We start from the raw sequence: 13449 nt of genomic DNA, 5'->3' as shown, positions 1-13449 counted from the left end.
CATGGTACATCTCCTTATACCCACCTTGAGATTACTATTTTAGAATGCTTTGCACCTTCACTATACATATTCTTAGCTCTTTTTCCTGTGATCCCCTTCATAAGGGTGAAGTCCTTTTGACATTTGTGTCTCCCTTATATGCCTCCCAGGGCTGTGAATCAGCTGCAAGTTCCACTTTTGCACTGATGTTTAAAATCGTCTGCAGTACTGCTTACAGGTAGTCTGGACCCTGACCGGGGATGGAGCAGGAGGCGTTCCTGAGGCTGAGGCCAGAGCACACATATATCAAGGGTGGCGAGAACAACAGGGTCATTTCTGCATTAAATAAAGCATGTTTGCATTATTATAAAGTAGCTAATCTGTCATGGTATTGCAGGCAGATAACTGGGGTCTGGAGCATGCTTGTAATGTTGAGCTGCTAACTTGGCCTGATTCTTCAAGTCAAGATCAGAAAAGGCAGCAGGAAATGACTGCTTTCCTTTTGTGCTATACTTTTAAAAATAAACTTTTCCCCTTGTAACTTGTTGGTATTTTATGAAAAGTATGACATCTGAAATGTGATGCTTGAGCTTAAAACTTTGTGAACAGATGTTACAATCTCTTGAATATACATTATTTGTATTCTGTCAGCTACCTCCAATCCAATAGGGAATTTAGGAGAAACTTCTTTACCCAAAGAGTGGTAAGAATGTGGAACGTGTTACCACAAGAAGTAATTGATGGAAATAGTGTGGATGCATTTAAGGGGAAGTTAGATAAGCACATGAGGGAGAAAGGAATAGAGGGGTATGCTGACAAGGTTAGATGAAGAGGGGTGGGAGAAGGCTAGTGTGGAGCATAAACGCCGGAACAGACCAGTTGGCCTGTTGACTTGATGTACCTCTGAGTTCAAAAGTTTATGCTTTTGTTAAAAATGAAATTTTCACAACTAGCCTCAGAATAGTCACTGGTCCTAATAAAGAAAGAAGAACTTTCATTTATATAGTGCCTTTCATATCCTCAATGTCCTAATGCATTTTACAGCCAATGAAGTACTTTGGAAATGCAATCAATTTGTGAACAGCAAGGTCCCACAAACAACCGAGATAAATGACCAGATAGTCTGTTTTTGGTGGTGTTGGTTGACAGATGGATGTTAAGCAGGATACTGGGAGAACTGCCCTGCTCTTCTTCAAATAGTGCAATGGACTTTTTTGCATTCACTCAAGTGGGAAGATGGCACTTCAAACAATGCAGCACTCCCTCAGCATCACACTGATATGTCTGCTGAGATTATGTGCACAAATTCTGGGGTGGGGCTTGAGCCCATGACCTTCTGCCTCAGAGGTGAGAGTGGTACCACTGAGCCACTAGGTTTTGGTGCTGTCTGTCTATTTTCATTGCTGAAGTGGGTGAGTGGGAGCAGAGCTTACAAATAACAGGTCCTGGCATACTCTGAATAGTCAATCAAAAAATCCTGATATCTGAGGAGATTTAATCATGTTCATTTTTGCTCTAAAAGGCAGCAAAGGCTCCTTCTCTTCTGGATTGAACAAACAATGACAAAACATGCTAGCACTTCATCTATTTAAGCCCTGTCCTCCCTTCAGCCCAGTGATACAAGAGCCTGGAAACTGTGAAGTAACCAATTTCTTCCTGGGGAAGAAAACTGGAATTGATGTGAACCATGAATCTTTGGACTTTTTCTTCAGTAAATGATTAAAAGTGGTAATTTTTTTAAAAACTTGATTGACAGCAAGACTAGCAATTTCACAAGTGTGTGAAGACCTCCTGTTTGTAAGCTCCCGTCACCTCTCCACCCTCCTTTCCAAGTAATGGAAAGTTACTGGAAATAAGTCAGAAAGCCATGTTGGGGCTTGAAGGTAAAAAGAAATTTGTGTAACTTTGCAAATGAAAACAGCATAATGCATGAACTTTTAAACTTCTATGAGGTAATTTTACAGGAAAAATAATGGGACATAATTTGTCAAAATGGCAAAAATTTGTCAAGATACTAATGGTGCTCGAGGTTATTTATGCGCAAATGGTACAGCAACTTCATGCGAGGGGCAGATGCGCGATTAAGTGTGGACTTCCAACAGTTGCTGTCCGAGATGCGCCGCTCTGCCGTTAGCTTTGTAAAAACAGCATCTTGCTGTCTGACTCACCTTTTGAAATGCTGTATTTGCGGGTATACGAACTAAACTCGCCACAGAAAGTTAAGTCTTGTCCATTTCCGTCTAAGTACCCTTTTAACGATGTAATAAGTGTTAATTACTGCCAGTCAACCTCTCTAGCACTGAAAATTAACTATTACAAGTGTGGAGTCTCATTCCTTCAGGTTTTAATTGTTGGAGATTTTAAAAAATGTAAAATGTTTTTTTTACTTTTCCTTCATTTTCCTCTCAATCCAATCTTTCTCCCACTTTATTTCTCTTTCTGTACCTGATTTGACATTGAATTCACCCACTGTAATTTACACTTCCTTCTCAATCCTTGTGCTGTTAATTTCACAATCCTTCAATCTGATTAGTTAAGGAGATACACAGTTGCTTGCCCTGTTCACTCAGGTCCCAGATGTCCTGCTTCCCTCGCTGCGACGTTATCAGCTTGCACTTCCAGCAACTTGCCACACAATAAATTTAAAAACCTAAACCTGCAAGGGGAAGTCTAACTAACAGCGGATGCCGTTAAAGGCCGTGCCACAGCAAATTATGGCCCAATGTCACTCCATTTAAAAAAAGATGTGCACCTATTGGTATTCAGGAGAGGCATTTACTTGAGGATTTCTTGGATGAGCTCATTTTCATACTCATTGGAGTAGTGATTGGTGTTAATCCTGTGTAAAATGGGTGCAATTTTCTGGAGTGCATGGAAACTGGAGTGCAGTCCTGTAAGACAGTTGTGGCTGCACACTTCAGTATCAGACTGGGGGAGAACCAGGTAAGGAAGGAGCAGTGCTTGGTTCACTCACTTGACACTCCGATAATTTCACTGCATATCGCATCAATCTTTTTATCGTACTTTTCAAAAAGGTCCACAGCAGGATCCTCTGCAATAAGGAACCAATGAGGCAGTAGGGCCTGTCACCCAAGCATAGAAGAACAATGCAGAATTTTTGTGATCCAAACCTCCAAGCCCTCCTTGTGAATTAAGGAGACACAATCTCCGAGGTGTCCATGCCAGCAAGCCTGGCAGGAATGGCACTCCTGGGGGGAGGTGGCACTGGCACTGTTCCAATTCTTTCACCCCTTAGGAGAGCTCATCTGTGCTGCAAGAAGTTTAATGACCTCACCAGGGCCGACAAGGTAACACACTCATCCTTTTCTTCCTTGCTTACCCTGGGCACCAGCATACTCTTCATCTTCACAACTAACCCTTCACAATGCACTCTGGTTAAGGAGAGGCTGTAACTCGGAATCTTGCACGATAGCTACCTAACCTCCCTTAACAACAATTACTTATAAACATAAACCTAAAATGCCTTCCTCCACCTTAATGGGATGATGCCCCAACATTTCTTAGCTCAGCTCTCCCATGCCACTTGACACACTCTGGAATTGCTAGCCTTCTCTTTGTACTCTATCTCCTTGCAGGAGTAAATGGCATACAATGCCCACCATAGGCAGGCTATTGGAGGGGGCATCCCCTCATGCCATGGAGCTCTTGGGAGACAGTCTGCTATTGGAAGATGGTGATGTTGGTGGCATTTTGACGATGCCTGAACGTCTACACTGTTACTGTGGCATCCCTGTGAAGACACAGCCTTCCACCAAACAGGGTAATGTTCACCCATTCTTGGCTTCTACCCTCTTCCTGCATATTCACCACAGCAACGTGGGTCACAGGAGGAGGAAAGTGATGATGAGAAAGAACAGAAACGCAACTACTTTGTCAACTACCGATGATGATGAGGTTGATTATAAAGAGTGTGCTGACAGCGGCCTGCAACCCACTGAGACTTCCTGCTCAGTGTTGCTCTGCCCCAACCTACACCCACTCATTCATTACCACCTACCGTCCTCCCTCAGCTGATGAATCAGTCCTCCTCCATGTTGGACACCACTTGGAGGAAGCACTGAGGGTAGAAAGGGCACAGAATGTACTCTGGGTGGGGGACTTCAATGTCCATCACCAAGAGTGGCTCGATAGCACCCCTACTGACCGAGCTGGCCGAGTCCTAAAGGAAATAGTTGCTAGACTGGGCCTGCAGCAGGTGGTGAGCGAACCAACACGAGGGAAAAACCTACTTGACCTCGGCCTCACCAATCTACCTGTCGCAGATGCATCTGTCCATGACAGTATTGGTAGGAGTGACCACCGCACAGTCCTTGTGGAGACGAAGTCCCGTCTTCGCACTGAGGATACCATCCAACATGTTGTGTGGTACTGCCACCGTGCTAAATGGGATAGATTCAGAACAGACCTAGCAGCTCAAAACTGGGTATCCATGAGGCGCTGTGGGCCATCAGCAGCAGCAGAATTGTATTCCAGCACAATCTGTAACCTCATGGCCCGGCATATTCCTCACTCTACCATTACCAACAAGCCAGGGGATCAACCCTGGTTCAATGAGGAGTGTAGAAGAGCATGCCACAAGCAGCACCAGGCGTACCGAAAAATGAGGTGCCAACCTGGTGAAGCTACAACTCAGGACTACATGCATGCTAAACAGCGGAAGCAACATGCTATGGACAGAGCTAAGCGATTCCACAACCAACGGATCAGATCAAAGCTCTGCAGTCCTGGCACATCCAGTAGTGAATGGTGGTGGACAATTAAACAACTAACGGGAGGAGGAGGCTCTGTAAACATCCCCATCCTCAATGATAGCGGAGTCCAACACGTGAGTGCAAAAGACAAGGCTGAAGCGTTTGCAACCATCTTCAGCCAGAAGTGCCGAGTGGATGAACCATCTCGGCCGCCTCCCGATATCGCCACCATCACAGAAGCCAGTCTTCAGTCCAATTCTATTCACTCCACGTGATATCAAGAAACGGCTGAGTGCACTGGAGACAGCAAAGGCTATGGGCCCCGACAACATCCCGGCTGTAGTGCTAAAGACTTGTGCTCCAGAACTAGCTGCGCCGCTAGCCAAGCTGTTCCAGTACAGCTACAACACTGGCATCTACCCGACAATGTGGAAAATAGCCCAGGTATGTCCTGTCCACAAAAAGCAGGACAAATCCAATCCGGCCAATTACCGCCCCATCAGTCTACTCTCAATCATCAGCAAAGTGATGGAAGGTGTCGTCGACAGTGCTATCAAGCGGCACTTACTCACCAATAACCTGCTCACCGATGCTCAGTTTGGGTTCCTCCAGGACCACACGGCTCCAGACCTCATTACAGCCTTCGCCCAAACATGGACAAAAGAGCTGAATTCCAGAGGTGAGGTGAGAGTGACTGCCTTTGACATCAAGGCAGCATTTGACCGAGTGTGGCACCAAGGAGCCCTCGTAAAATTGAAGTCAATGGCAATCGGGGAAAACTCTCCAGTGGCTGGAGTCATACCTAGCACAAAAGAAGATGGTAGTGGTTGGTGGCCAATCATCTCAGCCCTAGGACATTGCTGCAGGAGTTCCTCAAGGCAGTGTCCTAGGCCCAACCATCTTTAGCTGCTTCATCAATGACCTTCCCTCCATCATAAGCTCAGAAATGGGGATGTTCGCTGATGATTGCACAGTGTTCAGTTCCATTCGCAACCCCTCAGATAATGAAGCAGTCCGAGCCCGCATGCAGCAAGACCTGGACAACATCCAGGCTTAGGCTCATAAGTGGCAAGTAACATTCGCGCCAGGCAATGACCATTTCCAACAAGAGAGAGTCTAACCACCTCCCCTTGACATTCAACGGCATTACCATCGCCGAATCCCCCACCATCAACATCCTGGGGCTCACCCTTGACCAAAAGCTTAACTGGACCAGCCATATAAACACTGTGGCTACAAGAGCAGGTCAGAGGCTGGGTATTCTGCGGCGAGTGACTCACCTCCTGACTCCCCAAAGCTTTTCCACCATCTACAAGGCACGAGTCATGAGTGTGATGGAATACTCTCCACTTGCCTGGATGAGTGCAGCTCCAACAACACTCAAGAAGCTCGACACCATCCAAGATAAAGCAGCCCGCTTGATTGGCACCCCATCCACCACCCTAAACATTCACTCCCTTCACCACCGGTGCACAGTGGCTGCAGTGGGTACCATCCACAGGATGCACTGCAGCAACTCGCCAAGCCTTCTTCGACAGCACCTCCCAAACCCGCGACCTCTACCACCTAGAAGGACAAGAGCAGCAGGTGCATGGGAACAACACCACCTGCACGTTCCCCTCCAAGTCACACACCATCCCGACTTGGAAATATATCGCCGTTCCTTCGTCGTCGCTGGGTCAAAATCCTACAACTCCCTTCCTAACAGCACTGTGGGAGAACCTTCACCACATGGACTGCAGCGGTTCAAGAAGGCGGCTCACCACCACCTTCTCAAGGGCAATTAGGGATGGGCAATAAATGCCGGCCTCGCCAGCGACGCCCATATACCATGAACAAATAAAAAAAACTGGTTTTTGTAGCTTGTATTTATATATTCACCTGTCGAAACCAAACAGTTCATTGTTTCTGGGGTGATATCACAAACCTGTTTTCAAATTCTTTCACTGGTGACGTGCACTCCTCGCTCCACCTGTAACCTTTCCCACTATGACGAAGGCCACAGGAATTACTAGGATGCTACTGGGACTTGATGGTTTGACTTATAGGGAGAGGTTGGATGGACTGAGACTTTTTTCCCTGGAGAGTAGGAGGTTTAGGGGTGATCTTATAGAAGTCTATAAAATAATGAGGGGCATAGATAAGGTCGATAGTCAAAATCTTTTCCCAAAGGTAGGGGAGTCTATAACGAGGGGGCATAGATTTAAGGTGAGAGGGGAGAGATACAAAAGGGTCCAGAGGGGCAATTTTTTCACTCAAAGGGTGGTGAGTGTCTGGAACGAGCTGCCAGAGGCAGTAGTAGAGGCGGGTACAATTTTGTCTTTTAAAAAGCATTTGGACAGTTACATGGGTAAGATGGGTATAGAGGGATATGGGCCACGTGCAGGCAATTGGGACTAGCTTAGTGGTATAAACTGGGCGACATGGACATGTTGGGCTGAAGGGCCTGTTTCCATGTTGTAAACTTCTATGATTCTATAATCGTTCTTTGCATGTAATTCCCTGGATACTCTAGTCTGACTGAGTGCAGAGCAGAGAATTTCCTAGCCTATGTCAAGACAATTCTCTGTATAGCTTGAAGCCTCTCTTTTCTTGTGCTGTAACAGTACTTCTAATTTTTTTTTCAAATTATTTGAATACTAGCTGGGGCATACATTTTAGCAGCTTTATTCAAGTTAAGTTTCATATTCAAACCATTAAGTCCTTAATTTTTATTTGCACGAGAATGCCTGTGTGCCCGCACCCTTGCAGTATAGTGGGAAAGTTTTATTTGTATAAAAATTTGATGGCAACATAAATCATTAACTTTAGAACTTTTAGCAGAGGTGAGCAATGCTTATTTTAGGAAAATTCTGGAATTTTCACGACTGGCAGCTAGACTGACCATTGCGAATCAGCCAAAAAAAGTTCCAGAATTAATTTTAAAAGCTTTCTTTAAGTAAGGATTCAGATTTTCATTATCAAATGATTTAGTTTTACTTCAGAGATGAAACATAGTTCAAAGAGAGAAACTGTGTCTTGTGCTGTCAAATTAGGTTTTTTTCCTCTTCCAGACAAAAAACTCAAATTAATTGATTTTGAAAGTTTTTCAGGTAAACATAATGGCTTTTATTACTATTACCTGTGTTTTGTTAATATTTAGCAAATGTACGCATTCTGATTAATCACAGCTGTGATTATGTATCTAGGTGCAAATGAAAATGCTCTGCACCCCACACTGGTGCCCACTACCTCTGCACTGTTCAGCTACCAACTGTTCACTTCCCCTGAGTGTCAACTGTGCTGAATGCCTACCCTACATACTGCTAACTTAACTCCTCAACTACTGCCTACTCCCAAACTCACTATCTTCCCCAAAATGTTTGTACCCACCAATTACTGTCCTCCAGCATTCACTTGTCCACTTAATTTGTAAGTGTCGGAGCTTCGGGCAAAAACATCAAGTCCAAGTCCAGGCTTTTGGGAGAGGCTGATGCTTTCCTGTAAAAACATTAATGACAGTATTAAAACATACTGATGGCAATTGAATGGCTAAATTTAAACAGCTTATTGTGACAGATTGCATTGTTTGATGTTTTTATTTTATTTAAAACCTTATTTTGGACATTAGACATTCCAGTTACTGAGGGGAAGAAATGGCAGACAATTTTTTTTCAAACTGTTTTGAGTAAATTGATTGGTTCACCTTTTTTATTGGTAGGTTCTCCTGACTGGCCAATCAACATTGCTTCTTTTCATAAGTCCTAAGTAGTTTCTCATTGACCCCTGTCTGCCCTCTTAGGTAAAAGATCCCATGCCACTATTTCAAAGAAGAGCAGGGGAGTTCTCCCCAGTGTCCTGGCCAATATTTATTCCTCAACCAACATCACTAAAACAGATTATCTGGTCATAATCACACTGCTGTTTGTGGGACCTTGCTGTGTACAAATTGGCTACATTGCAATCGTGACTACACTTCAAAAGTACGTCACTGGCTGTAAAGCACTTTGGGATGTCCTGAGGTCGTGAAAGGCGCTATATAAATGCAAGTCTTTTGAGACGGCTGGAGATAAAGTCAGCTGTAATGGGTTGCCCACGGTTTCTGGTGCACTCGTACCGATGACCTCAGCTAGCCATGTGGCTTTGCTGCTGTGCTGTCTCAGTTGTAAAACTTAGCATATCTGCTGGGTCCACCATAGTAGACTCTGTGCACCAGAAAGAGAGATGAGTTTCTCCTCATCACTCAAGGACATCTGCCCTGGAGCTACTTTCTACCTGGGGAATCAGGACCAAGTATATTCTTCAATTGCGATGTCATGTCTCGGGACTTTTTAAAAAAGGATTTGGAACAAGAGTTACCTCAAACACTTTGATGAAAGGCGGTTAAAATGTAAATTTCCCCCAAGACTGTAAACAAGCAATTGTTAGTTTTTCTCTGTAATCAAGAAAAATCTCATCAATTGTGCTGGGAAGTCTTTGGTCTTGGGTGCTCAGCAGGGTTGTCTTGCATATACCCCTCCCAGCTGTGAAAACAGAGAGAACATAAGAAATAGGAGCAGGAGTAGGCCATACGTATAAATAGAGACAAAAATACAGGCAGTCAGACAGTTCCAGCAAAGGCCATGTAGTCAAGTCAGGTTTTAAACAGAAAGCCGCAAGGTAGGCTTTGGTCAAACTCAGGAGGACAATCCAGGACGGTAGTTACGGGTTACTTTATTTAGGTCATGGAAAACACTGATTTGGGAAAGCGTAGTGTGTTCATTATTTTGTTATTACGCAAAGACAAGCTGAACCAATTGAACCAAGTTAGCCCAATTGTAACTGTTGCTCTGTATATTCACTTGCTGTGAAATATAGCAGTTCAATGTCTGGCCTTGTCTTACCAGGTGTTGTCTTGGTCCGCCTTTGAGCAGATTGGAGAGGCACATGCAAAAGACACAGTATCCACTTGAAAGCTGAACTGGATATTTGTCATTACACCCCCTGGGTTACGCTATCATATAGTTAGATATTGGGCAGTACTGGTACACCTGTAAATGTAAGATGCTCAGACCATTTACGGGAGTGACTAACACCACTGTACCCAAGAGAATATCTAAGGCAGGTTCCTAAACTTGTAATACAAGGTGCAGCACCTCTGCTGGCAGAGAGTGTACTTACAGTGTGACAAGTTTACATAGGCAGTTTCAATTATAAATGTGGGCATAGGAATTTATAATGAAAATAAATTGACAGGAAGTGCATGCAGATCCAAGATTTTTAATGTATTGTTTATAGATAGGTAGATATATTTAATGCATTCTCCCATCCTTAGCCATCTTTCTCAGGACTATACAGATCGAGTTTACATTTAGAAGAAAAACAAGATGTTTCAAACTTTGGTATATTCCTTTTGTAGCATGGTGACCAGATCTGTACATGATTTTGTATGGGCTGACCAGTGCAGCCTCAAAATTGTTCCATTGGATTTGTACTGCAAGTCTGCTATATCTCCTTGCATTGTTTTTAGCTATCTTAATGACTTCACTACATTGTCTAGATATTGCCCTAGGTGTGTCCACTATTAATCATAGTGCTTTCTGAGTCACCTTATATTAATTCTGTTCTGTTCATATTGTACATATGTATCCACTTACGTTGCCCAATGTGCACCACTTTGCATTTGTCAGTATAAATTCTGTCTACTTATTCATGTAAATATTATAAAACCAACTGCAGGAATGTCAAATTTGTCGATAACACTAAAACAGGAAGTGCAAGCATGACTTTGCAGGTGGATGTTAGTCCTTTATGCAAATAGGCAAACAGATAAAATGTTAGAACACTTGACATGTGCTCCCAGGCTGGTGAAATGCCTCTTGCTAGCACTGTTTGCTATCTTTTACCAAATTCACACACAGTTCTGACAAAAGGTTATATCTGAAATGTTAACCTGTCTCTTCACTTTACAAATGCTAACTGAATGTCAATTTTTATTTTTATTTCAGATTTTCATAATTTTTTGGTTTTTTTTCCTTATTCATGTCCAGTCCCATTCACTTTAATTAGAGGTTGTATATACAGAACTTTATCAAAAGCTTTTGAAAGTAAAGTAAACTATATTAGGAATTCCATTGTCTCCTTCAATATGTAAGATCCTTAAAATTGTTCAGAAGATTTGTTCACTATGTTCTTCCCCTTCTTAAACTATGTTCATTATTTCTTATAAGCTCTGTAAGAAACCTTTAGTTTATGTTCTAGGCTTGATCCCACAATATGTAGGAAATACAAATTCTAAATCCTACATTGAACTCTAGTATTCGCATTATATAGGAAATGTGAATGCTAAATCCCTTACAGCACCTTAATATGCAGAATATGCAGAAAATGTGCAATATCCCAATACCCGCAATATGCGGAAATGTGAATATAAAATCTCACAGTATCCCAATACCCAAAGTACAAGGAAATGTGAATGCTAAAGACTGCAGAAGGAGATAGATAAGCGAACAGAATGGGCAAATAGATAGCAGATGCAGTTCAGTGTAGAGAAATTGGAAGTAAGAGTACGGAAAGGAAATAACTTTAAATGGTAAGATTTTAAATGGACTAAAGGACCATACAGATCTTGGTGTGTGAATGTACAGGTTACTAAAGGTAGCAGCACAAGTAGATAAGAACTTTAAAAAGGCAAATTGAATCTTTGGTTTTGTGTTTCAAATACAAAACCAATGAGGTAATGTTGATCATTACATGACCTTAGGCCACAGTTGAAATTTTGTATCCAGTTTGGATATTTTAGTTACTGGTGTATGATAGTATTTATTTTTAAATTAGTGTTTTTTTTAATTTCAGATTCAATGGGGAGCATGTTCTCTGGTGCTAACAGGCAATATCATTGTCTTTGCAACTATTCTGGGATTTTTTGTGGTTTTTGGCACTAACGATGACTTCAGCTGGCAGCGGTGGTGAGAGGTACACATGCCAACGGATACTGAGGGAGCGTATGTTGCACTGCAGAATCCATCCAAGAACAAACTGTTTGTGCAATAATGTCAACTGCTGTCTGACACCAGAGGTGACGGAATCTTTTCACTGATATTTGTCAGTCTGCACAAATGTACATTTGTAAGAGACTGCATCCTTTTTTGTTAGCCTAAACATTATCTACACATCAAGAGACAAAGTTTGATTTAATAATCTCTATTGCTGCAACATTGATCACTGTCTTCAAAGAATTGGGCAAAATTAGCTGCAACTTTGTAGGAAACACTATTGAAGAATCAACTGTTTGCTTTGATTTAATATTTTTTTCTGTTAGCTTTGACAAAGCTTTTATAAACTAACAAAAGGGATTTATTCTCTTTAAATCAAAGTATTTACTGCCCTTTGTGTTCCAGTTTACACAAAAACTGGCTTTTGTGTGTTCAGTAATATTTTAGTGCCGTATTGTAAAGTTGGGTCCAGTATTGCATGCTGTATTATAATTGGGCTTTACTGTGTTCATTTTTATGTAAAAGATCAGCATAAAGTCAGAAAAGTGAATCCTATGCATTGTGATGACTTTACAATTGGTGGATAATTTATTTTTGTCTTGCCGTCATTTTCAGCATATTTACAAAAGGAAGAGTTGATTAGAGTGTCCAGTAAAGCTGCAGATATATATTTTTAAAAATTGTACTCAGTTCATGATGTTTGTGTGGCTTGTGTTCTATGCATCTTAAATCTTTTGTGTTGCTGTGTTTAAAATGTGTCCTGAAATTATTACAACACTTTAGTAAAATTGTAAGAATATAAATGTCAAGACAGGAAAAGGACATCCATCGAAGTCCATCCCTCTAGTACCCTAACTCAGCCTTCAAAGCCAATCCTTCTACAACCTGAACTTAAGAATTAAAGCTCATCCCTCCAATACACCCCTCTAGGCCAATTCCTCTAGTCTCCCTTCGAAGCTCATCCCTCTAGTTCCCTGACTATCCCATCGAAGCTCAGTCCCCTAGTACCCTAACTTTCTCATTTCAGCATTCATGTGTTTTTTATATGTCCTAACTGTCTGTTTCTAACCTCATTTCCAGGTTATTACAAAATTTCTCCCTCTGGGTAAAAATGCTCTTCCTTAGATATATTCTAAATTTACTTTTCATTAATTTAAATTTATATTCCCTAGTCCTACACTCTGTCTTACTTTTTGGGTTTCTGTTTATACCATTTAATATTTTATATACTTTGATGACTTTTTCCTTTTAGACTGTAGAGTTTAGGGTCTGACCTTTCCCCATAACTCATTCTCTTTACACTTAGGATAAGTCTTACTGCTGTTCCTCATACCTTTTCCAAAGAATGCCCATCTCTTTTGTGACGTGTTGACCAAAACCAACCACCGACTCCAGGTTTGCTCTGACCAATGAAATGGAGGAGGAAAGAGAGCCAGTTTAGCTCTGTTAGCCAAAGTTGGAGTCGAACATTTCAAAAAAGCTTTGTGTGATTCATACTTCATTTTTAAACAAAGGTCTGATTTTACGGAACCAATTGTTTTTAGTTCTATGCGCTCTGTACTGTGATTAACATTCTGCTTCCTGTGTTGCTACCAGCGTGTCCTGGAGGTGGGAAGGTGATGGGAGGGATGGTTAATCAATAGTGCTATCATATCTGCCTTTTGAGAACAAATGAAGCATCTCAACGATCACTTTGTAAAAGAAGATCATGGGATATCTGAGATGGTTTCTACAAAAGCTATAATATTAATCTGCAGTGAAGCAAGACAGTCATCCATCAAAGTGTAATCTGGTTTTATGTCAAA

At 42.0% G+C, this 13449-nt stretch overlaps 1 protein-coding gene across 1 annotated transcript in view; it reads left to right on the top strand.

The window, feature by feature from the left end:
- The window catches only part of leprotl1 (leptin receptor overlapping transcript like 1), a 31338-nt gene extending 18940 nt beyond the window's left edge, over nucleotides 1-12398 (top strand). The window contains exon 4 of the mRNA XM_067982248.1: nucleotides 11505-12398. Coding sequence (XP_067838349.1) covers nucleotides 11505-11621 — 117 coding nt within the window. The 3' untranslated portion in view covers nucleotides 11622-12398. The remainder of the gene's footprint in view (nucleotides 1-11504) is intronic.
- Nucleotides 12399-13449: the final 1051 nt, after the last annotated feature.

Source organism: Heptranchias perlo, chromosome 4 (assembly GCF_035084215.1).
Source record: "Heptranchias perlo isolate sHepPer1 chromosome 4, sHepPer1.hap1, whole genome shotgun sequence".
Classification (NCBI taxonomy): domain Eukaryota; kingdom Metazoa; phylum Chordata; class Chondrichthyes; order Hexanchiformes; family Hexanchidae; genus Heptranchias; species Heptranchias perlo.
The sequence above is the reverse complement of the archived record's forward strand: the minus strand, read 5'-3'. Positions and strand labels throughout refer to the sequence as shown.